Raw genomic sequence first — 23,058 nt, forward strand, 5'->3', positions numbered from 1 at the left:
CTAGTTAGGGTCAGCTGTCCTGGTCCTGTCCCCTTCCAGCTCTTACTGCACCCCCAGCCTGCCCGCTAACAGGACAGAGTGAGAAGCTGAGACCTCCTTGTTTGGGGGTAAGCACTGCTCTACAACAATTAAAACATCAGCGTGTTATCAGCACTCTCACCCTAATCCAAAACATAGCACCCTACCAGCTACTAGGAGGAAAATTAACTCTGTCCTTACTGAAACCAGGACAGCACATTACAAACACTCTGGAAAAGAACTATTTTTAAACCATTCTAGTTTTTCTGACTTGTAGAAACTCACCTTACAGATGAAGAATTAACTACAAGATAAGTGACAAGAGCTTTTCAAAACCACACAAACTAGTTTCTGCAGTGGAAGTCCTGGACTGTATGGTAATATGAAACGTTTTCAAAGTAACTGCTATCACTCACTCTCTCTGCAGATAATGTTGTCAGAAATTATTTACTAGTATCAATACATAGGTTATCCTTAACTTGATTTAAACGAGCTTAAAGGAAACACCACAGCTGAAGCTTTAGCCATTAATGGACAACGGCAAGAAGTGTTACTTTTTGACAAAATGTAGTACAGAATTGCGAGCAAGATGGTCAGCGCAGCATGAATTAGTGTGTCATGCAGAAAGCAATACTTACAACACCAAATGACACCTCCTGGTGTAAAGGATCATGGGTTAAGAATTGGAGAGGAGCTGAGGGAGGCAGTGTTGGTGGATGGGCTGAGGGAGAATACGTAAAACCTCCTACAGGAAGATGTTCACCGAGCAGTTCCACGTCATTTTCAATTCTTTGAAGTGGCTAAAAATAAAAAAATAAAAAAAAATCTTTGCTGTGGTAATAGAGATGCAATTTTTCCCCATTAAAGAACTGAAATCCCAGATGCATACTCTGCCCTTCTGTGGCCAATTGTACGGGATAAAAAAATTAAAGTACTCACTTTGACAGAATACGAACAATTCCTGTGTCATTAACACTACCAAAAAGCAAAGATAGCACTACACATTTGATATAAATTCACCTTTTCCAGCTAGCCATGCTTATTGACTAGGAATTTATGCGATCTAGCAAATAAAGGAGTGGCTGTAATTTCCTGTCTCTTGCATTTTGCAGGACAAATATTTGCTCTCCTTCTTGCCAGGCTGCTCTCACTGTAAAACTATGTGAAAGAAAAAAATAAACAACCAAAGACGAGAACTGAAATTGTGTCAAGACAATCTGAAAAGAGGAGAGTGAGCATGGTGACTTTAATGATATTAAACTGTGAATGACAGCCAGTAATCAAGCAGGTGCTTTCCTAGGAGGATTATGCAAGAAGTCCCATCCAGAGCACAGTCCGGTGGTTTCAGAACTGTGAGATTCCAGTTCAGCATTGTAATTTGGTCAGTTGCAGCACATCCACCAGGCCCAACAGTTCTGAAGAACTTGTCACCAGAAGTTGTCACTGTTTCATTAACACACCTTTCTGTTCCTGATGCTAAATTCCACCGTTTTGAGAAATTCAGCTTACGAATCCCACCTTGTGGCAGCAAAGGAAAACTCCGCTTCCTTCTTATGCTGACCATCATTGTAACAAAGCTGTTACAATGGTTAGCCACACCTGAGATACTGCATGGATAGGTCTCAGCAACATTTGTAATTAATGAAACTCTTTCTGCATTAGTGGAATATTGGCATCTTCTGGTCAGAGGGGCAAACAAATGGATGGGAGTATACTGACAGACCCACAGTACAAGCCATATGCCAGTAGTAAAAACCTAGCTTCTCTCCCCAAATCCAGAACAGGGTCACATGTTCCTATATTTGCACAGTCCCTATCACTAAGCCAAGTCAGCATAAACAAGAAGTGCCAATAACTTCTGTAAGTGAAAAAAAAAAAAAAAAAAAAAAGAAAAAAAGAGACTGTAGGCTCCTAAATATACCTGGAAGCCCTACGGTCATCATGTTCTAGCAAAACCACTGGTCGTTTAAAAATTAACTGATAAGTAATACTGGGGAAGCATGTAATAAGAGTAACATCCCATCCTTCCTTATCTCTCTGCTAAACCTTCCTCTACTTCTAAGTAATGTAGACCACTGCTGCTCTACACAGCTTCCTCTGGATTCTCTCTGGCTTTCTGGAAAAGAAACACCTGAAGGAACCATTGGTAAAGAAGATATACATCTTATTGATGAAGAGTAAAGGCCCCTGGAGACACAGCACAGACAACAGCTGATGAAATCTGAAGAGAAGCAGGGTGAATTTTAAATTTATTTTTTCATCTTCACACTAAGTAGCTATAGACTTGCTAAGGAAGGATCAGGGCAAAAACCTGTAACTTTAAACAAATTCCACCTGTTTCCTGAGTAAGGTATCAGCACTATTTGCCCATTCAGCCATACCAATCCTAAGGAGAGAGGGTAAGAAGCATTACTTACCGACCGCGACTGCTGTGCTTGGAAAGGAACAAACTGTCCTGGAGGAGGCAAGTGAGGAGGGTGGTGTGGAGCGATATGAGGAGGATGAAAAAGGAATGGGTCACTAGAAATGAGGGGTGGAAATGCTGCGTACGGTACTGGTAGGTGCTGGACCGAACATGCCTGAAGCATCTGAAATAAAATGAAAACAACACATTTTTGACTCTAGCACAAACACTCCCTCTAGAACAATCCATGCTTATCATGGAAAGATGTCATTAAAAGAAAGCAGTTCTCTTGCCTCCTTGGAAGAGCCTCCAAAACACACAAATAGTAACTTGTTCTAATACACAATGGTCAGTAACTAGCACCATGCAGGCTACAAAAATACCATAGTGTGACATCTGCTAGGTGCAATATAGCTCTTAGTTCTTGTGAGGTCAGTGGGATTTTCAATACTCAGTATCAGACAAACTCCTAAGTAAAAAGTGGATATGTTTACCCTGCTAACTTTTTCTCATGTTTTACCTTCAAAATGGCATCTGAAAGCAAAACTGTTCCAAACATTTTAAGCTGTAGATGTAGCTGAGGGACTCCCAGACATCAACCTGTGCCTTAAAACATATGTTGCTTTATTTATTAAGAAAAACACATAAGCTCTGCTCAGTTCTGCACTTCGAGGGGAGCCTTGTGCTCTGAATCAGGTGAGATACACCTACTGTGGGAAGTAGCCCTTGTTCTCTCGTCTTCGCAGTTACTCATATGAAAGCAACTTTGGGCACTGAAGTTTGAACACACATATGATGAAGGTGTGCATGTGCTTCATGGAAGAGTTCAGTTTTATTTCCATTTCTAAACATGAAGAGGATCAAGAAAATCTTTGTTCTCTTTTTTCCTGATCTTTGAAGTGTTACCAGAATGTCAGGCGTTCCTGTTGCATTTTTAGCCATTAAAAGAGCAATTCATAACATATTTGCTACCTGTAAAACAACAGGTACCTTTGTCTTGTATAAGCAAAGATGGTTATTAAGACAGTTTTTTATTAAGACAGTTTTAAATTTAAAACTCCACCACCCTACTTGCAAAGCCTATGAAATTTTACAAAGTCATGTAGATGACAGTTTTGATCTCTCACTCTTTCATTGAGTCTTGTGTCACACAACATATACTAAACATGCTAACTATAATGGCAGAATGATAGATCCAGTTTAAAATTCGTTACTAGTGAAGGTGGAATCACTACTTCATTGCTATGCACTGTCATAACCAAACACATTTAGATGCACTGAAACAGTATCAGATTAATTTATTAGTTTTTCTTAAATGCTGACTATTCTTTGAGTTACTATCTTGTTTTATAAAAAAGTAAATACCATTGAGAAATGTTTCTGTTAAAACAGTTATTATAGTTCATTATATTGAAAACTGTTCTCCAAAGTAGTTGAAGATAAATTTGCCTGTCCAACATGACTACTCTTTAAAACAGGAAGTACTCTGGAGAATACCGTAAAATAGTTTTCATCCCAAGACTCTGTACAGTAACAATTAGCTGCAGGATATGTTACTGCAGTATCTGCAATATACGTTGGGAACGATCTGTGCTATGCTTACTTAAATTTCAAGTAAGAGCAAATGAAGTTTCATGTCTTTCCACTTGAAAGATCATGCAAACTATTTGTTTATTCATTCAGACTTTTGGAAAACTTCTAAAACTTACAGTAGCATAAGTTCAAACAGCAGAACTGATGAAGATCTTTTATAGATAACGTTTGTTTTGTAGTTGCATATATACTGAATTACACTAATTTCGTGAAAGCAACAAAATGATACTGCAAAGTTCACAGGTGAAGTCAGGGGGAGCAAGATGATATGCTGGAGAGCAGTGATGTCTCTCAAACGTACTTTTACAGTCTGGGGAAACTAGATGACAGGAACCATGCAAAGCTCAATGAAGGCAAGATATGAAGTCTGGTACTGGGATAGAATAACCTCATGGATCAGGACACTTTGAGACTGGCTGCAGAGTGGATATACAAGAAAAACAAAGATTGGTCCTAGTGGATGGTTCTGTGTCTGGTTTTGGCCTTCTCAGTACCAAAACCAGACTCTGACATCCTGAGATGGATCTGCCAAAAGACCAAGGAGCCTTGATCACACTGCATAAAAGAAGAGGTTGCAGAACTGGATTTGTTCTGCCTTAAGAAGAGAGAACTAAGCAATGACCTTAATCCTGCCTTCATCTAACTCATAAGAATGGGTACCTGACTCTTCCTCAAGGGGCACAGTGAATGGACAAGAAACAATAGAACCAAGCTGCAACCAAGGAAATTCCAATCAGATTCCAATCAGAAGCAGCTCTTTACTGTAAGGACATACTAACACTGGAGCAGGTGCTCAGAACAATTGTGCAATCTCCATCCTTGGAAACTGGTGACCACCAGATGATTTCCAGAGCCCTGTTGTAACTTACATTATTCTGTGACTTTACAGAAAAAAGTGTAAAGTCTGCCTGCTGACATTACGTAATTTCAACCTTGATTAATTCATGATGTCCATCCATCCTCTCAACACACTTGATTAAGTGCTTACTGTCTCTCATGGGGATAAATGGCTTCTGGACAACGTGAGTGCACATCACCCTCACTCTTCAAGAATCAGCTTGAACAAAGAAATAGGTGGTCACACCACGAGTTTTGTTTCAGTGCCACAGGCTAGTTGATATTCTCTGGTCACAGAACATGCAACAGAGGAAAAGCTAAGTTACACACTGCTAGGAAATGCACGGCTGGCAGATGTTGGCAATGTATATACCAACATTATAAGTAGTTACTGGACACTGACTATATAATTTTTATGTATGATATTGCTGATTTATACTAGAAAAGGGTTAAAAAAATAGTTGTGACTCTACCAGCAGGTTCTACAACCTTCATTTGTACAGTTAAAACTTCTCAGGTGTACCCGTTTCATTTGTTCAGCCCTGGCTTTTTTTGGCACTTAAAGGTGAAATTTTTACAGAATAACATAGCATGGGAATGCTATTAAATGGAAAGTAGTATCTATAAGTTGATATCTGAATGTTTCTGAGAAAATAGTTCAGATTTTTTTATGTTCAAAGTTGGTAAGTCAGTCAAGGCACTTTATTTCACTCCCAGAAAGGCCGAGAGACATTATTGAAGAATATTTTCATTTTTTTGAGAGCATTCCGGACAGAAGAGCACTTCTCAGCTTTTACTGATCATTCAGGATCAGTAGATCATCTTCTCAGAAGAAAAGTAAATTTGGAATATCAGACCTTTCTGTATAACCAATCCACGAGAGAGGTCTCTATAAAATATGATTTTTTTCTTGGTTAGTTAACTAATAAAAGTCTTAGAAGTGTTCCTCTAAAAATCTAGAAGTACACAAAACAGCTGTTGATATGAAATCATATAATAAACCAGCATGTCACTAGAACAAAAAGCCATCAGGACTTTACACTAAGAACAGTCATGCACTATTAAGCTGGTATGTAAGCAACATACATATGCTTACCAGTTCTAAGGCCTGCATTGCTATGCCACTACAATTTAGCACTTGGAAAAAAATATGTCATTTTCCAGTGTAATTAAAGCCACACAGATGTGGGAGCTCCAAGGTGCAATTTCTGTTTAAGATTGGATCTGGTGTAAACTACAGAAGCCCACTTACAGGCGGAGGTACACTGCAAACTGGAAGGTGCTGTCCACTGAAAACCACTGAGCACCCTGGGACCTGCTGTGCGCTGCAGGCTGGGATGTGCTGGCCTGTGCAAAGTGGTATGCCGTGTGGAGCCACCGTTGTCATTGTGTATGAGACGGGAACTTGGCCCTGATGGATCTGCAGCAAAAAGAAAAAAAACAGTTGAAATAACTTAATTACTGTAAACTCTTAACAGCATGCTGGGTAAGTTAACAAGCCTTTACCTACTTATCAGGAAAAATATACTCACAATGAAGGTCTATAAAAGGAGGCACATGACTGCAATTCCTGTTCTTTCAAATACTTTTCTCATTGGAATACTACTCACTGATCAGCAGTTTCTGGGCAGGGTGGAGAGGGATCTCTCATTTTAAAATGTTAAAACTTCCAAGGCTCTTATTTTGTTTTGGTTTGTTTGTTTAACACCAAGTAAGAAATCTCTGATGCTCTGATAAAACCAGAAAGCCTTAGTGTCAGGAAACATGGATTCACAGAAAGTAATTACTTCAGAGAAGCTCATTCTTCCTTCTTGTTCTGCTAAAACAGAACTCACTCATGGGAAATTAACAAGCAAGGACAGCTCATCAGGAAGGTGACAATGATTAAAGACAGCTAATTTACTGAACTGGTAGTGTACAGCTAGACATAGAGGCCAAAACAAGAACACGGATCAATGTATGGAACTTAAAGCCTCAACATATGTATCACTGATGACAGAGACCACTCTCAGGAGAGACACTGAATTTGACCTGGTTCTGGCTCAGGTACAAAAATTAGGCATACAGTGTAATGCTGGGTGTGATTCAGAAATGCTCAGAATAAGAATAAAAAACGACCTCTTAATGATTCTGTCTCTGAAGTATAAAACATCACCATAGAAGACCTCAGTTAGTCTGGAAACACTGACATCTGATCATAGATGGTGCTTGGAAGGTACAGGCAGTGGGATGGAACAACTGCTTATCCAGGCTTGTCATGATGTAATCTTGCAACACAAAGCAAGAGCATGTTTTGAATTTTTAAGATGCTGCAGCAATACAGTTGTTCATCTAAACGCTATGTTGTGAGGTGGCTAGACTGGTGGTTAGCTTCCACCCTTGCACTTGGTCCCAAATGCAAATACTTCCTCACTGAGCTCTGCTCTGCAGATGTAGTACAGCGCATCAGTTGTATGCAGCTGCACTGAATGCAGGTACGCTTTCAAGCAGGGCAGTTAAGAGTTGCATTCCATGCATGTGCAGTTTGAGAAGTGGACGTCCAGATAACTAGTTCATGACTGTGTAGCAACTAATGCACTTGTGCTGCAGCCTGCTGATTTGCACAACAACAAAAGGTTACATCAGTAAGTCAGCTTCTTTTATGGGTCTTCATTTATGAACTCTGTACCAATTCCTGTCTCAGGAATTATTTGCTTTCTGGACCAACCACAGATTTCATTTTTTCATGTAATTTAAGGAGTTGATTAGGTCTGGATGACTAATTTGGTTCTGTGACAATACTGTCATGTTTCTGCTGTTATGTTCACAGCCAATTATTGGCATTGTGAATTCTACTTCTGAATAACTTATTTGAAAAATTTATAGGCTCCTGTGCTAAGGAGAGGCACTTCATGTGAAACAGAACACATTCTTGATTATCATCTTACATCTTAATCACATTAAATTAACTTCAGAAGCAAAAGCACTTCAAGGGTGGGCAGGAGGCCTATAGCACTATGCCAGTAGGTGTATTGGAAAATTGTTAACTTTCAATCTTCTTTACTAACGCTCTGAAATTTTTATTTCCCCACTGCCACTGCAGCACTTCATACATCAATAACAGTACACAACAAAAATAACTTCTAAGAGGACAAACAGAATTTAGTGATAATGTGACTTTCATAGCCAACTAATTCGGGGTGGAGAGGGATCTTAAGATTTGGGAAAAAAAAATCTGTGACATTTGTCTGTTTGTACCCTGAAACTCTTACCTGATCATGAATGTCAACCATCATTGCATTTTGCTGTGGCGGGTGAGCAGCTGGGCGCAACATACGAGGAGATACGTTTGGTGGATGAAAGGCTCTGGGTTCTTCTATTGCTTGCTGTTGTCCATAGGAGAAACGGTGATAGTTTTCATCTAGGTTAAAGGAATTATGTCGAGACAGGCGATCTCTCCTTGTTCTCTGACGCCGAACAGGAGGACTGGAAACACATTAAAAAGATTAGAGATCATACAAATGCCACAAGCCCTTCCTATTAACTAAAACCACATGAAAATCAAGTATCAAAGAAAAAAAGTAAACTTGAAAATGTTACTGGAACAGATTTATTAAACTGGAACACAATTTCTTACCAACAAACTTGCCAAGATCTTTAGAGCTGACACTTATCTCAGCGCAGAAGTGCTTAATAGAGCATAGCTTAATGCTATCAAGGAAAGCTGGAGAACTCCAATATAAATATTAACCTGTTAGAAAGATGACAGTGGGATTGCCAGGACAAATGCACAAATGACAGCAAACTTCAGAAGATTTCTATGCATTTATTCTAGGCAAAAATCCTTAACTGTATGATTACAGATTTCCCTATGCTCCGTGCTCCAGCCACACCAAAGAATGGTTGCTCACTTAGTGAGACGGACAGAGCAGTAGACTCCTCTGGAGAAACATGATTTTTTTTTCAGCTCTCACATGTTCACCAAATAACTGAATGCCTCAGAGGCATCTCCTTGGCAGACACCAGGAAATTGTGACTGCAGTAATCGTTCTTTTGCAGTGCAGGGAACTGCAGTGTAAATAGACCACAGCATCTACTTCGTTTGAGTAACTCATTTACATGTGTGGGATTTGATAATATAGTCTTATATAATTACACGTATGTTATGAGCAGAACTGTCACTATCTTGAGCCAAAACTTCTGTAAATCAGAAACCGGCAGCTCAGGCTCAACACTCAGAAAATCAGGCACACACAAGTAACAAATTCACAATTAGAAGTTTTGACTGAGAGGCTTCTCATCTATTTGGAAGGGTAAAGGACTGAATCATAGAATTATGTAGGTTGGAAATGACCTCTAAGATCATCAAGCCCAACTGTTAACCTAGCACTGCCAAGACTACTGTTAAACCACGTCCATAAGCACCGCATCAACACATCTTTTGAACACCTCCAGTACTAGTGTGAGAAACAAAGTTGTGTTTTTGCAGTAGAGAATTACATAAGGAGAAATGCTAAGTAGGTAAGTGGACAGTAGAAGGCCTCACTGCTCCAAAATAAGGTAGAAGCTTGAGAAAAACAGGATGAGCAGTGTGAGAACAGTAAAACAAAGATCACAAGTTCTCTAAACATAAGAAAGGAGAAATTAAAGAGTTGAAAAAAAAAGAAAAATTGTACACACATGGTATAGAGGAGTGTTGAGTAGCTTGAGAACCTGTAGTACTCAGGCAATGAGGAAACAGGGGAGGTGATCAGGTGTCGGGTAATAGGGAATAAAAGGTCATGTTTTTTTTTACTAAAATGCACTCCTAATTGCAGGATGCCTGCCATTGCAGTCGCAAATAAAATAGTTTCATAGAAGACCCTGTCTGAAGAAAATTATTTGAGATGTTTCTCACAAGTTCAACAAGTGTTGAGCAGTGTGCTCAGGTGGCCAAGAAGGCCAACGGCATCCTGGCTTGTATAAGAAACAGTGTGGACAGCAGGGCTAGGGAGGTGATCGTCCCCCTGTACTCGGCTCTGGTGAGGCCGCACCTCGAGCACTGTGTTCAGTTTTGGGCCCCTCGCTACAAGAAGGACATCGAGGTGCTTGAGCGGGTCCAGAGAAGGGCGACGAAGCTGGTGAGGGGCCTGGAGAACAAGTCCTACGAGGAGCGGCTGAGGGAGCTGGGCTTGTTCAGCCTGGAGAAGAGGAGGCTCAGGGGCGACCTTATCGCTCTCTATAGGTACCTCAAGGGAGGCTGTAGCGAGGTGGGGGTTGGCCTGTTCTCCCACGTGCCTGGTGACAGGACGAGGGGGAATGGGCTTAAGTTGCGCCAGGGGAGTTTTAGGTTAGACGTTAGGAAGAACTTCTTCACTGAAAGGGTTGTGAGGCATTGGAACAGGCTGCCCAGGGAAGTGGTGGAGTCACCATCCCTGGAAGTCTTCAAAAGACGTTTAGATGTAGAGCTTAGGGATATGGTTTAGTGGGGACTGTTAGTGTTAGGTCAGAGGTTGGACTCGATGATCTTGAGGTCTCTTCCAACCTAGAAATTCTGTGATTCTGTGATTCTGTGTGATTCACCCTGGTACATCCCTGGAAGTACAAGACCATCCCCCAATACTTCCAATTTGTGTCGAGGAGATTGGAAGGTACAAATTGCATGCCCCAGTGGCAACAGCAAAGTAAAGCTACATGGGACAAAATGTTTTCCCAGTTACAGAACAGGCTGAAGGAGCCAAGATGCAGCAAAGAAACAGAAGGGGCTGCAACCACTAGAGCATATCCTCTCCAAGAGTGTGTCAAAGAGAATGTAATATGCTTCACTCTCACTATTCCTTTCGTATTAGCAAATACAACAAATTGGCAAAACAAAGCCTGCTCAAGCTGAGTCCAACTTTTTTTCTGAGTGAAACTGATGCACTCCAGAAAAAGGGGGAGCATCATACCAGTTATTCAGATGATACTGTAAGTATACGATACCATGTCTTAAGCTGCTACTTTTCTGCTCTAATTCATACAGATGTTATGCCATTATTGTCTTAAAACTGAAACAAATGGTCATTCACTCCAGGTCAGACAGAAGGCCTGATGCTGAATTATAATAGCAGAAAAAAAAAAAACCTAGCCATCATTCTCCTTTCAAATTATCATGTCAGAACACATAAAACATGTTTTATTCTGAGCACCTAGGACTTCAATTTACAATTTGATGTATTTGTATGTCTTAGTCACAGTTTATTTTCTGAGAAGTGTTTTCCACTCTCCATCTCTGTATTGCTAATAAAATACACATAATTTTCTCATAATTTACCATAAACCGGTAAATTCACATAATTTACCATAAAACTGGTATATACGATTTCTAACCACAAAGCTGATTAACACTTAATGCAAAAGATTTTTCTGGTAACTGAAGTTGCTTTAAAGTTATTTCCTGCTACAAAACAGAAATGGTCTAAATAAATATTTTGGCATAAGTGTGTATGCAACATATTTGTTTTGAAAAGCTGTAGTAATAGAGAAAAGCTATGAATGGCAACCCCAGTGCTTTGGAAGACCAATTACAGAAATTCTCTGACACCAGGACTTAGACAAGGTAGCTTCTCATAATTACACTTTGGTAAATGTTAAATGGTGTACGTTTACTTTTTTATGGACTCAGAATCATGAGAAAGCACAACCAGAAAAAGTTTGCATGACCTATGGAATATTTTTATTATTTTTTTTAAACAAATGGATTAACATTATCTGGAAAAAAAAAAAAAAAAAAAGAAAAACAGTATTTTTCCTATGCAGAATAATAAAGAAACTACAAGTTTCATTCAGCAAAATCCAGTGCGTCCAGATACACAGCTCTACATGCTTCCCAAGTTACTGGCAAGCACTTCAGATGAATAACCAGCACAGGGATCTAAACTATTACTGAACATTGGTAATGAACTTGTGCTTTAAAGTCCTTTGAAAGTAACCATGTAAAAAATTTAGACTTTTAATGCACAAAAATCATGGTACTACACAAATAATGATTATTATAAGGCTAAAAGCAGGATTGCAACCCTGGACTTTTGGAGAGCCAACTTTGACTTCTTCCAGGACCTGCTTGGGAGTATCTCATGGGCTGGGTTGCTGGAAGGCAAGGGTGCTTGTGAGAGCTGGGCTACATTTCAACTACACTTCTTCCATGCTCAGGATCAGTGCATCCCTGAGCGCAGGAAATTGGGGAAGGGGGGCAGGAAACCTGTGTGGATGAGCAAGGAGCTCATGGATAAGATCAAAAGGAAGAAGAAGGTCTATGAAATGTGGAAAAAGGGCCTGTCCTCTTGGGAGGAGTATAGATGTGTTGTCAGGGCCTGCAGGGACACGACGAGGAAGGCTAAAGCCCACCTAGAGATGAGGCTTGTGAAAGAGATAAAAGATAGTAAGAAGGGTTCTTTTTAAGTATGTAAAGAGTAAAAGGAAGATGAGGGATAATGTGGGTCCACTGCTGAACGAGGGGGGTGTCCTGGTAACAGGAGACGCTGAGAAGGCAGAGATACTGAATGCTTTCTTTGCTTCAGTCTTTGCTTCAAGGACTCCCCCCAGGACTCCTCAACCCTAGCGGGAGGACAAAGGGGCTGGGAAATGGAGGGCTCCCCCGTTTGATGACAGAGTGGTTCAGGAGCATCTGAGTGGGCTCAACGCACACAACTCCATGGGTCCTGATAGGATGCATCCATAGGTGCTACAGGAATTGGCAGAGGTGATTGCTGAACTGCTCTCTATCATCTTTGAAAGGTCCCGGAGAACTGAAGAACAGCTGCCTGAAGACTGGAGGATAGCCAATGTCACTCTGATCTTCAAGAAGGGCAGGAAGGAGGATCGGGGAAACTACAGGCCAGTCAGTCTCACCTCTGTCCCTGGAAAGGTATTGGAGCAGCTTGTTCTGGATGCCATCTTCAAGCAATTGGAAGAGAAGAAGGTTATGAGGAGTAGTCAGCATGGATTCACCAAGGGGAAGTTGTGCTCAACCAACCTCATTGCCTTCTATGATGGCATCACCAGCTGGGTAGACGGGAGGAGAGCGGTGGATGTCATCTACCTTGACTTTAGCAAGGCTTTTGATACTGTCTCCCATGACATCCTGATAGCAAAGCTGAGAAAGTGTGGGATAGAGGAGTGGACAGTAAGGTGGGCTGAGAACTGGCTGACTGGTCGAGTTCAGAGGGTGGTGATCAGTGGCACAGAGTCTGGCTGGAGACCTGTGACTAGCGGTGTTCCCCAGGCATTGGTGCTGGGTCCGGTCTTGTTCAACATCTTCATCAACGACCTTGATGAGGGAATCGTGTCTGCCCCCAGCAAGTACGCCGATGACACAAAGCTGGGAGGAGTGGCTGACACACCAGAAGGCTGTGCTGCCATTCAGCGAGACCTGGACAGGCTGGAGAGATGGGCAGGAAGAAACCAAATGAGATTTAATAAGAGCAAGTGTAGAGTCCTGCACTTGGGAAGGAACAACCCGAAGTATCAGTACAGGCTGGGGGACGACCTGCTGGAGAGGAGCTCTGAGGAGAAGGACCTGGGGGTCCTGGTGGACAACAGGTTGGCCATGAGCCAGCAGCGTGCCCTGGTGGCCAAGAAGGCCAATGGGATCCTGGTGTACATTAAATGGAGCATGGACAGCAGGTTGAGGGAGGTGATCCTCTCCCTCTACTTTGCCCTGGTCAGGCCTCACCTGGAGTACTGTGTCCAGTTCTGGGCTCCCCGGTACAAAAAAAGACAGGGAGCTCCTGGAAAGAGTCCAGTGGAGGGCCACAAAGATGATACGGGGCCTGGAGCATCTCCCCTATGAAGAAAGGCTTGGGTCTGCTCAGCCTGGGGAAGAGAAGACTGAGAGGGGATCTCATCAATGTGTATAAATACCTGAGGTGTGGGAGACAGAGGGATTTGGCCAACCTCTTTTCTGTTGTTTGTGGGGACAGGACAAGGGGTAATGCCCACAAGAGGGAGCACCAGAAGTTCCGCACTGACATGCGAAAGAACTTCATGGTGAGGGTGACGGAGCAGTGGGACAGGCTGCCAAAGGAGACTGTGGAGTCTCCTCCTCTGGAGATATTCAAGGCCCATCTGGACACCTACCTGGGCAGCCTGCTCTAGGGAACCTGCTTTGGCAGGGGGGTTGGACACAATCTTTCAAGGTCCTTTCCAACCCCTACAGTTCTGTGATTCTTTCAAAGTACCCTGATAAGAAATAGCATTTTTCCTCACATTGTTCTGAACGATTATTGCTCCAGTGCATAGTAGAACAGAATCAGGTTAATAATTAAAGATGTTAATAAACACTCCTTGAGTTGTCTTCAGTAAATTATAGGATGATGAATCAATTTATATTACTTTAACTTCTCAGTTACAAATATAACAATTTACAGCTCAAAGGAAATGTTAACATATTTACCATGAGATCTGGTCTGAAATACTGATTCATCTGAATAGAGGAGTCTATTCAGAAATACTCCTCTCTTGAGATGAAGTCAGGAAGAATAAAAAACTGTTTTAAAAACAGTTTAAAACTGTTAAAAAAAAAAACACTGTACATATTGCTTACCTCCTTCTGTGTCGTGCAGGTGTGTTGTATCGTTCCCCTGAGAAGTGGTGTTGGTTGGGACGAGCCAAAGAAGGCTGCCTGTTTGATGTCATCTCCCATGGTCGCATTGGTGGTGATGAGGCTGGTGATGTTGTTGTGTAGTCAAAGACTGAATGGGAAAGGCGTTGTCGTTTGGGACTAGGACTGTCTTCGCTCTATGCCAGTGCAAGAAACAAAACAAAAACCCACCTTCAGATGAGTGAGTTACAATCCACACTTCAATATCACTTTGCAGCTAGCATTAGAAGGAGGGATTTACTGCAGACTGCACTAGAACACCATGAAATTAATCAACTGCAAGTAGTTACCTACTTACAACCTTTGTAATACAAATTTGTGATGGTTTTCTAACTCCTGATGAATAACTAAGTTATATTTTAGAAGCATGAATATACTGAAATCTTAACATCAATGCACAAAAAAAAAATTGCTTCAGGAAAGAGAGTAATATGAGGAAAATAAGGCATGTCCTATTTTGCATTCCTCCTGCCCCTGCATTTATAGCTTACAGAGGCTTGAAAAGAGGTATAAGCACAGCCCTCATGATACCACTCGCGCTCTGGGATGCATGCCTTTTCAATGAGGACTGTACTAACGTGGCTGATCAGATATTAGCTTTGCTCTGCAGCCAATTTTAATTCTGCCAGCTGAGCACACAAGCGCTCAGTTTCCTACTCATTAGTACAATAATGATCATAGGAAAGTACCTGTACATGATCTGAAAAGAAATCACTTCTGTTTACGTGCGTTTACTTCACTGAAGCTCTGCTGGGACTACGTACCACCTGAAGTTTTGGTGTCAGTGACAGGAACACTGTTCACCTCCAAGCACCGTGCTCCCAGCAGGTTCCGAGTACAAGTAACTACCTCTCGCTTTCATTGTGTGCCCATGCTGCTGACTCGTTAAATGCAGACAGCTGCCATTCCTGTCAGAAGATCTCAAGGCGACCAAAAATCCAGCAGGAAAGGCACTACATGTCCCTTCCCTCCACGCTACTCTTGTGGAAGTGTAACCTGTCTTGCTGGTAACAAGCCTAACAACTGGAAATGTTCTGCTCCGGAGATCACCGAACTCATGAACACAAACAGCCACACAAGAACAGCCATGCTGCACCCACCTTTGGGTCCAAACATCACATACACTTCACTGACACTCCCCCTGCGAGCCAGACCCTGCTGGTTTGCTGCTCCCCAGCTTACTCGCTCAGCTCACCTCACCCACTTCAGTCCCTCGCAGCGTTATTTCAATTAACAGAAACGGCCTCAAACTTGCAGACAACTGCAGATAACTGAGTCAGAGAATACCTGGCAATCCAGAGATTGTCAGAGGTCTCATTGCAGACGTACTTGTAGATTACAGACCTCTTCTTAGCTTTACAACTAAGTTAGTAATGATACTTAGCTTGTCCTCTGGTTCTTTCCAGTGCAAGCATACCTTTATGTAACTCCTAAGTTTTGTCCATGTGTTTAAGAGAAAAAAAAAAAAAAAAAAAAAAGGTATTTTTCCTCTTTTGACTTCTGGGCATTTTGACTAAATTTCACTTCTCTTCAGCCTCATGCTTTCAAATATTTCAATAGAAATAGGAGTTTTCTCCTACCTTATTTTAATTCAAGCAGTCACTAGGAATGATGACTGAAGAGAAAATGATAAGGAAAAAAAAAAGTACATGTGAGGGTGCCCATTTTTAATTCCACATCTGCTTTTAGTGTGATTTACATAGGGAAACAGGCTGATCATGCATGCAACCTGCTTTTCAACTCCTTAACTCACTGCACCTGAATATCAAATTCAGTATCAATATTCAGTATCAAGCAGCGAGAGAAAAAACAGGTCAAAATACAGGCATATTCCTGAAGGTTCACAAAAGCAGATGCCCAGGTAAAGGGCGACTCTTCCAGAAGGCTGCAGGCACTTGGGATTTCAATTCATTATAAACAAACAACTGGAAGAGATGCTTGACAGTTGCCCTCAAAGCAGTCAAAGCTTCTGTGAAAATATGTATCTTACCAGATTTCAGAGAGTCTTACCATAGGACAAATCACAAACAAAGTTACAGTTGTTCTGCCACTCACAGAGCTGCTTGTTTAATCTATCCTACTCTAAGGAGCCAAAGAGAAGGATGATTTGTGGCCCAACTCTACTCAAACTGAAACAGCGGAAATAAAAATGCAGGTAAAGCAGGCACGCTGGGGTCTTGTGAGTGTAGAAGGAAAAGTCAAATGGAAGGAGGAGACACAAGGTTTAGTGAAGCTGGCAGAGAACAAAACATGGTGAAGTAACAAAATAATTGCTGTTGCCCTGCCACAACCCATACATGCCTTTGCTTGGCAATCTCCCACTGCTACTGCAATAATTTACGTCTGGCACGTTTTCCCCAAGCAGTAACACTAACACACCCTGCACTGTAGAAAGTATTTTGGGAAAAAGAGAGATTGTTCTTTGATTATTTTTCATTTTGTATCTGGATTGCACCTCTTCAAAAACAGTGGAGATGGAAACTGCCAACTAGCTAGCTTTCATCATCACTCCAAATTACTACCTCACAATGTTATTTCAAACCCCATAGCAAGTGCTTAATTGCTCGCTACATTAAGCGACCATGCTTTCACTTCAACTTGCTTCACATTAGAAAGAAAATAAAGATAAAATCATTTTTGGAATGACATATAAGTATAGTTTTAAAAAGTAATTATGTTTCCCCCCCCCCCCCCCCCCATATTGAGAAAGAAATAACCTGAAGCTAGGAGGAGGTAATGTAGGTCCTTAGATGGGAGAACAGGATTGATTGTTTATTTGCATTTCTAAGCACAGTATTTTATAGCAACCTCTTATATTCACATCTTCAAGTTGCAAGCCTGTCTAGAAATCTGTACTAAACTTTTAATTTCAAACAAAATATGCATCAAACTTCTCATTCTCTAAATGTTTAAAATGCCTCTGCTAGATGAGACTAATGGTTCAAGCAAAGAATAAGCATTCATCATTTTCAAAGAATAAGCATTCATCATTTTCTCTTTATGCTTCTAAGATGTCCGCACAATTGTACTGCCTAAGGAATAGTACTCTTGAACTTAAAAATTTGAAAAAAAAATCAATTTCTCTTGGCAAATATTGTAGATCTTATCTCTGAATCATCAGTTTTAATCTGGACAACATCTAGCAAAATATGTTCACCTACATACACCACTTTGTTTTCATACTTTCATGTACTTAAAATGCTATACATTAAAAAAGCTGAAACTCAGGAATGCCACTTTTATTACACATTAAAAACCCACATCTGGGTAGCACAATCAAAAGGATTTTAAGGATTTTAAAGTAGTAACCAGGGCAAAAAAGCACATTGTGCTTTTCAGGAAAGGTGATACACAATCAACCATTTGGAACTGACCAACTTTAAGGCCAGAATATTCTTATTGGAAGGTAGAAGAGCTCTTCTCCACAAAAAAAGTCATTCTCACTTGTCTCTTGAGTGACAATACAAACATGGCTTACACAAGCAACAAATTAACGATGTTTTTATCTCAAGCAGAAGATGACACTCAATTAAATGTTTTGTACATCAGAGACTGAAATTAAGTCAGTATTACAGTTCGGAATCCTCCTCAAAGTGTGCAGTTTCCTTGTTTTTAAAGGAGGAACCCGAATGAAGCCACCCTGTGTCTTCCTGAAACTCTCTTCACTGCAAAAGTTGGCCTTGCCTTTCCATTCTGCAAATCCCTGTCTGAAGCCAGGCTAGCAGGGCTTCCTGACTAAACTCAGTGTCAAGGTTTCTCATTTTCCTCCCCAACAGACTTGGAGGAATGAACGCATGTCATTATTTTTCCTTCTCTGAAGAGCTCTTGTCTGACTGTCACTTTAATTATCAATTCTTAAGTTGATAACCTGGTCTGTTTTCCAGACTTGTCCTGTTTCCTGGACATCATCTTCACAGTATTTCATTCCAGTATTTCTGGTTGCTTTTAAGTATAAAAAAATAAAACCTTTTTTTTTGTTGTTCTTAAACAAACAAAACAACAACAACCCATTTCAACATGTCTGAAAACCACAGGCTTCCCCACTGTTCAGATCCTTCTGAATCCAAATTGCCTGAGCAGTAGTTATTGCAGTATTTTGGCAGTTTCTCATGTATTTATATATATATACACACTTTCAAAGAGCATTTGGTTTCCTCCGTCCACTGCAAAACCACTATTTTCCTCCCGTGTTTGGTTCATGTGTGTTACCTGTACAAAAAGTCTGCTGTGATCTTTATCTTTAGTCTAAGAAACAACACTGGTGAAAGGTACTTGTACTTCAGTATAAGCAACGTGACCAGTCATTTGTACTCCCTGCTGTTCCAGCAGCTTGACAAGCCATCACTGTGCTAACACATCCCATGATTTTAACGTGCTGACAAGCTCTTGATCTCCTGCATACTGAGAATGTAAGCAGATGACAAAAAAAAAATGTCCCCTCACAGACCAAGGAAAAGAAGCTGTTCAGGGATGTTATGCTGGGAGTGGCCACTGCCACCAGCAGCTCCAGGACTGGGAATTCCTCCCGTGTGGCCAGAGGAGCCCAGTCCCGTGTGTCTAGGGAGCTATGGAGCTGAGGGACGTGGCCACTGCTGTCCTGTTGGCAGATCCAAACCTAGCACACGTCTCAGAGGCACGCACCTGGAGGACAGAGGCAGCCAGCTGCACAAACTGCCACTGATGAGGGGCTGCCCATATACAAGACCCCACTGCTGAGGGGCACAGACTCGACCCCTCCTGCCCTGGTGCAGGCCCACAGGCGACGTCCCCAGGCCACCATCAGATGCACACCAGCCTCCCCCAGCCCTGCCCAGGGACCCCTGCCCACAGCCCGGCCTCTCACCCGCTGCTGCGGCCCCCGGCCCTGCCCCAGCCGTTGGAAGGGAGCCGGCGGAGCTCTGGGGACAGGCAGCGCTCCCACCCCGGGGACAGGAGGGTGCCGGGCCCCTGCCCTGGGGCTGGCACCGAGACCCCAGGGGCTCCAGTCCCTGGTGCTGCAGGCCCAAGCCCGGCCATGTTGGGCTCCAGCTGCCAGCCTCGTGGCATTTGGTCCCCACCATGCGCATGGGACTCGAGTGGGAGCCCACAGAGGGGTCATTAACCAAGGATGTGAGGAGAAAGGGGACAGCCTGTGGTGATCAGGCAGTCACACACCGGCAGCCCCTCCAGGCCCTCTTCTGCCTGCCCCCATTGCCCATCCCCGTTCCCCTTCCCCTGCACACCGCCTCGTCCGCTGGCATCGCTCCACCTGCCCCCTCCAGCAGCCCAGACCTCAGGTTTGCATCCCCACTGGTTGCAAAGTCCTTGTTTGCCTGCAGTTTGTTGATAACACATCAGTTAGTGCAGCTGACTGGGTTTGCGCTTGGTCTTCGTCTCTGTTAAGTTTGTCTGGCAGGTCTGAGTCCCGGCATTCAGTCCTGTTTACTGCTTCACCCCCTCGCTTATCATCCCATTTGGCGAGGTCCTTGATCAGGTCTCACTGCAGGAAGCACTCCCGCATTCCACATACTCCTATTAATTACTGACTGACCAGGTTTGGTTCCTGTCACCACCTCCCTTACCGTTTTTTGGTCAAGTTTGTCTCTCAAGAGAGCTCCTTTTTATGGCTTCCCTTCTTGGCACTGAAATGGTCCTTGACCAGACATATATATAGGGGCATACACCCTCTCCTTCCCCACACAGCTAAAAAAGAAAACTCGCAAAACTTCTAGTAATTGTACAGAGAGAAATAAGGATGTCAGAAACTACAGTTCAGGAAGAATGAGATAGACTACCCATGAAAACTGAACAAATGGGCATCCCCCCGTGCTTTGTCCTACACAGGAATGTTAAACCAAAATTCAAAAGGCAAGAAAAAATAAACAGGAAAAAAAAAAAAAAGTGGTCATATTAACTTTCAAGGTGCAAATGAAAAGCTCATCGACTTTATACAAAAAGCTTGACATTACCTTTAAATATTCCCTCCAATTTCTAGATCTAAACAAATCTAGAAGCAACTGCTAAAAAGAAGCAAACACACACAATAAACTTAAATTTAAGAGTAATGTACCAGAACTGGCAAAAGGGTTATGGATTATGAACAGATTATTTCTAAGACCAATTGCTATGCTTTTTCCAAGACAAAATAAACAAAGATTATCCAGTTGGACACGGGGCTGCATCACAAAGGAGTTGTCTGCAATTTGCCAGCAGAATCATATTGGGATGACACACAGTTTTTATTGGCAAAAGCTCTTTACAGAAACGTTAGATGACAGAATAAACATCGGCAATAAGAATCTCTTTCCAGAGTAATTGCTTTTGCCCAATGAATTTTGCTGGCTTAGTTGTGCTTTTTAAGATTTTTTTTTTTTTTTAAAAAAAAAAGCTTGTAACTAGTGTGCTAGTTCAGCTCCATCACAAAACACTTTTTGCAGTGTTAACTTCTGAATTCAGATCTTCTGCTCCAACCCACCAATTTTTATACCACCATTTCACCTGTTCACGAGAGTAATAAAATACCTGGAACATAACACCATAAGAAATACAGGCAGTCCCAAACCTGAGCTGGCTCAAATAAGTCAGGTAGGTGGAAGGAAGCCCAAAATTAAGCAGTTGTTGGGGTAAGTCCAGAAGTCTTAGAGAAAAATACCTGTAGCATGGAGCTCCCCAGTACAAAACTGAGGGAGGGAGGTACCGAGAGAGTCCAGTGAAAAGACACACAGATGAAGAATGAGCTGGAGCACATAAGGAAAGGTTATTATTAACTAAACCATTTAACTAAAGGGGAAAAAAAGGGAAAGAGGAAAAGGGATGGGGAAAGGGAAAAACAAAACAAAACAAAGGCTATATGGAAGTGCAGAGGAAAGAAATTACTCTCTGCTTCCCACAAATGAGCGATGATTGACCACGTCCTTGAAGCAGGGCCTCAACACACGTAGCCGGTGTTTAGGAGGAGGACCAACGTTTTCACAACAAGAGCCCACCCCTCCCCTCTTCTTCCTGTTTCCACCTTTTATTGCTGAGTGTGACACCACATGGTATGGAATAACCCTTTGGCTGGTTTAGGTCAGCTGCCCTGGTGATGTTTCTCTTCTCACTTTTTTGCCCATCCTCTAGGAGGGTTGGAGAGAGTCCTGGTGCTGTGTTAGCACTGCTCAGCAGCAGACACAACACTGGTGTGATACCACTGCTGTTCTAGGTACAATTGCAGAGCCCAGCACTGTATGGGCTGCTGCAGGGAAAGGTAACATCCCAGCCAAACCCAGTACAACCTGCTTGAGCAGGGGGCTGGACCAGATGGTATCCAGAGGTCCCTTCCAACCTCAACCATTCTGTGCATCTGTGACAACACAAATCAAAGCAGTAGCTGATCTTCACTGCATGCTGTGCTAGGCTTTTAGGAGTGTTTTCCTGTGAATGCAGCAAAAAGCAACTCAACTAATACCTTGGGGTAGAGGTCCAAGAAGGGCAGAGGTCCGGAGAAGTATTCCTGTGAATATATACAGTTTACCACTGAGCACCATGTACACGGCAGGGTATTTAAAATGGGATACTTTCTGCCACTGCACTTCAGAAGGGACAGTCGAGATTTAAGAAAATCGGTGGTATGTAACCAGTACTTGAGATGAAAATTTCAGGACTGATCAAGAAACACTAAATAGCCATTTCTATGGTTACAGAGGAAAAAAATAGTTCAGAAGAAAACCCTTATGGCCTTCTCTCTGTGGGATTAGGAAATAAATACTCTGTATTTTAATTCTTGGAGACAAAATAGTCCCTAGCAGGCACATCATTCTGAAAGGAAGCCTACATTTCCTCCAAACTTGCTTGTGAAATATCACCACGGGATAAGAAAAAAATTAGTAATGACAGCTTAAAAATGGAAACCAATCTACAATGTTAGGCTGCCAATGTAAAATTTGCTGTGGCAGGTTTACACACCTCAGATTTCTGTGACTTTTGATAATGAAGTAGGGAAGTATTACACAGTACTTCCTTAAAAAGAATACAATTTGTAAAGTGAGATTAACATTATTATATGCAGTACGAAGAGGATGCAAATCCACTTTATTTCAGTGTTTCAGAACCATGATCACTGAGATCTGTGCCTCTTTCTTATACTGTCCTAAGCCCTACTCTATACTGAAAAATGCCAACATGCGTAACCGGTCTCGCCAGACTGCATGTTCACATCTGAACACTTCTCTCAAATCCATACTCATCCACTTAGTACTTTGCCATTTGTCTTCACAAGTTCCTCCCACATTACTTAAAAGGAGTAGCTATTCTTACTGACTCCAACCTCTACATCACCTCTCGTTTCATATTCAGTTCAGATGTTTTACCAACAGATTCATGCACACAGGACACCAAAACAAAACGCCCCCTTGAGCACTTAGTGTCAAAGTAGTTTTAAATGTGTCTTCACGACAGGTTTCTAAGAATCAGCTTTTAGAAGTGCAGCTCAACAAGAATATTCATCACGCTACATTCTTTTAAAGTAAATCACCTGAGCAAGGAAGAAAAATTCTCAGAGAGAAGACCATTTCCGAAAGCTTTGATGAAGACTTCCCGGCACAGCCCCTACATAACAGGGACCTAAGTTGTGCTATGAATGCTCTCACCC

The 23,058-nt window shown here is 42.0% G+C and overlaps 1 protein-coding gene across 4 annotated transcripts in view; it reads right to left on the bottom strand.

Annotated features, from left to right (window-relative positions):
• The window catches only part of RNF38 (ring finger protein 38), a 117,144-nt gene that overhangs the window by 15,110 nt on the left and 78,976 nt on the right, over positions 1–23,058 (bottom strand). For all 4 annotated transcript variants that reach the window (XM_082783515.1, XM_082783516.1, XM_082783518.1 and 1 more), the window contains 5 exons: positions 14,394–14,587; positions 8,104–8,317; positions 6,105–6,272; positions 2,436–2,606; positions 657–818 (listed from right to left, as the gene is read on the bottom strand). In XM_082783515.1, coding sequence (XP_082639641.1) covers positions 657–818; positions 2,436–2,606; positions 6,105–6,272; positions 8,104–8,317; positions 14,394–14,587 — 909 coding nt within the window. The remainder of the gene's footprint in view (positions 1–656; positions 819–2,435; positions 2,607–6,104; positions 6,273–8,103; positions 8,318–14,393; positions 14,588–23,058) is intronic.

The sequence above is a fragment of the Aythya marila genome, assembly GCF_965140915.1.
Source record: "Aythya marila genome assembly, chromosome: Z".
NCBI classification, from domain to species: domain Eukaryota; kingdom Metazoa; phylum Chordata; class Aves; order Anseriformes; family Anatidae; genus Aythya; species Aythya marila.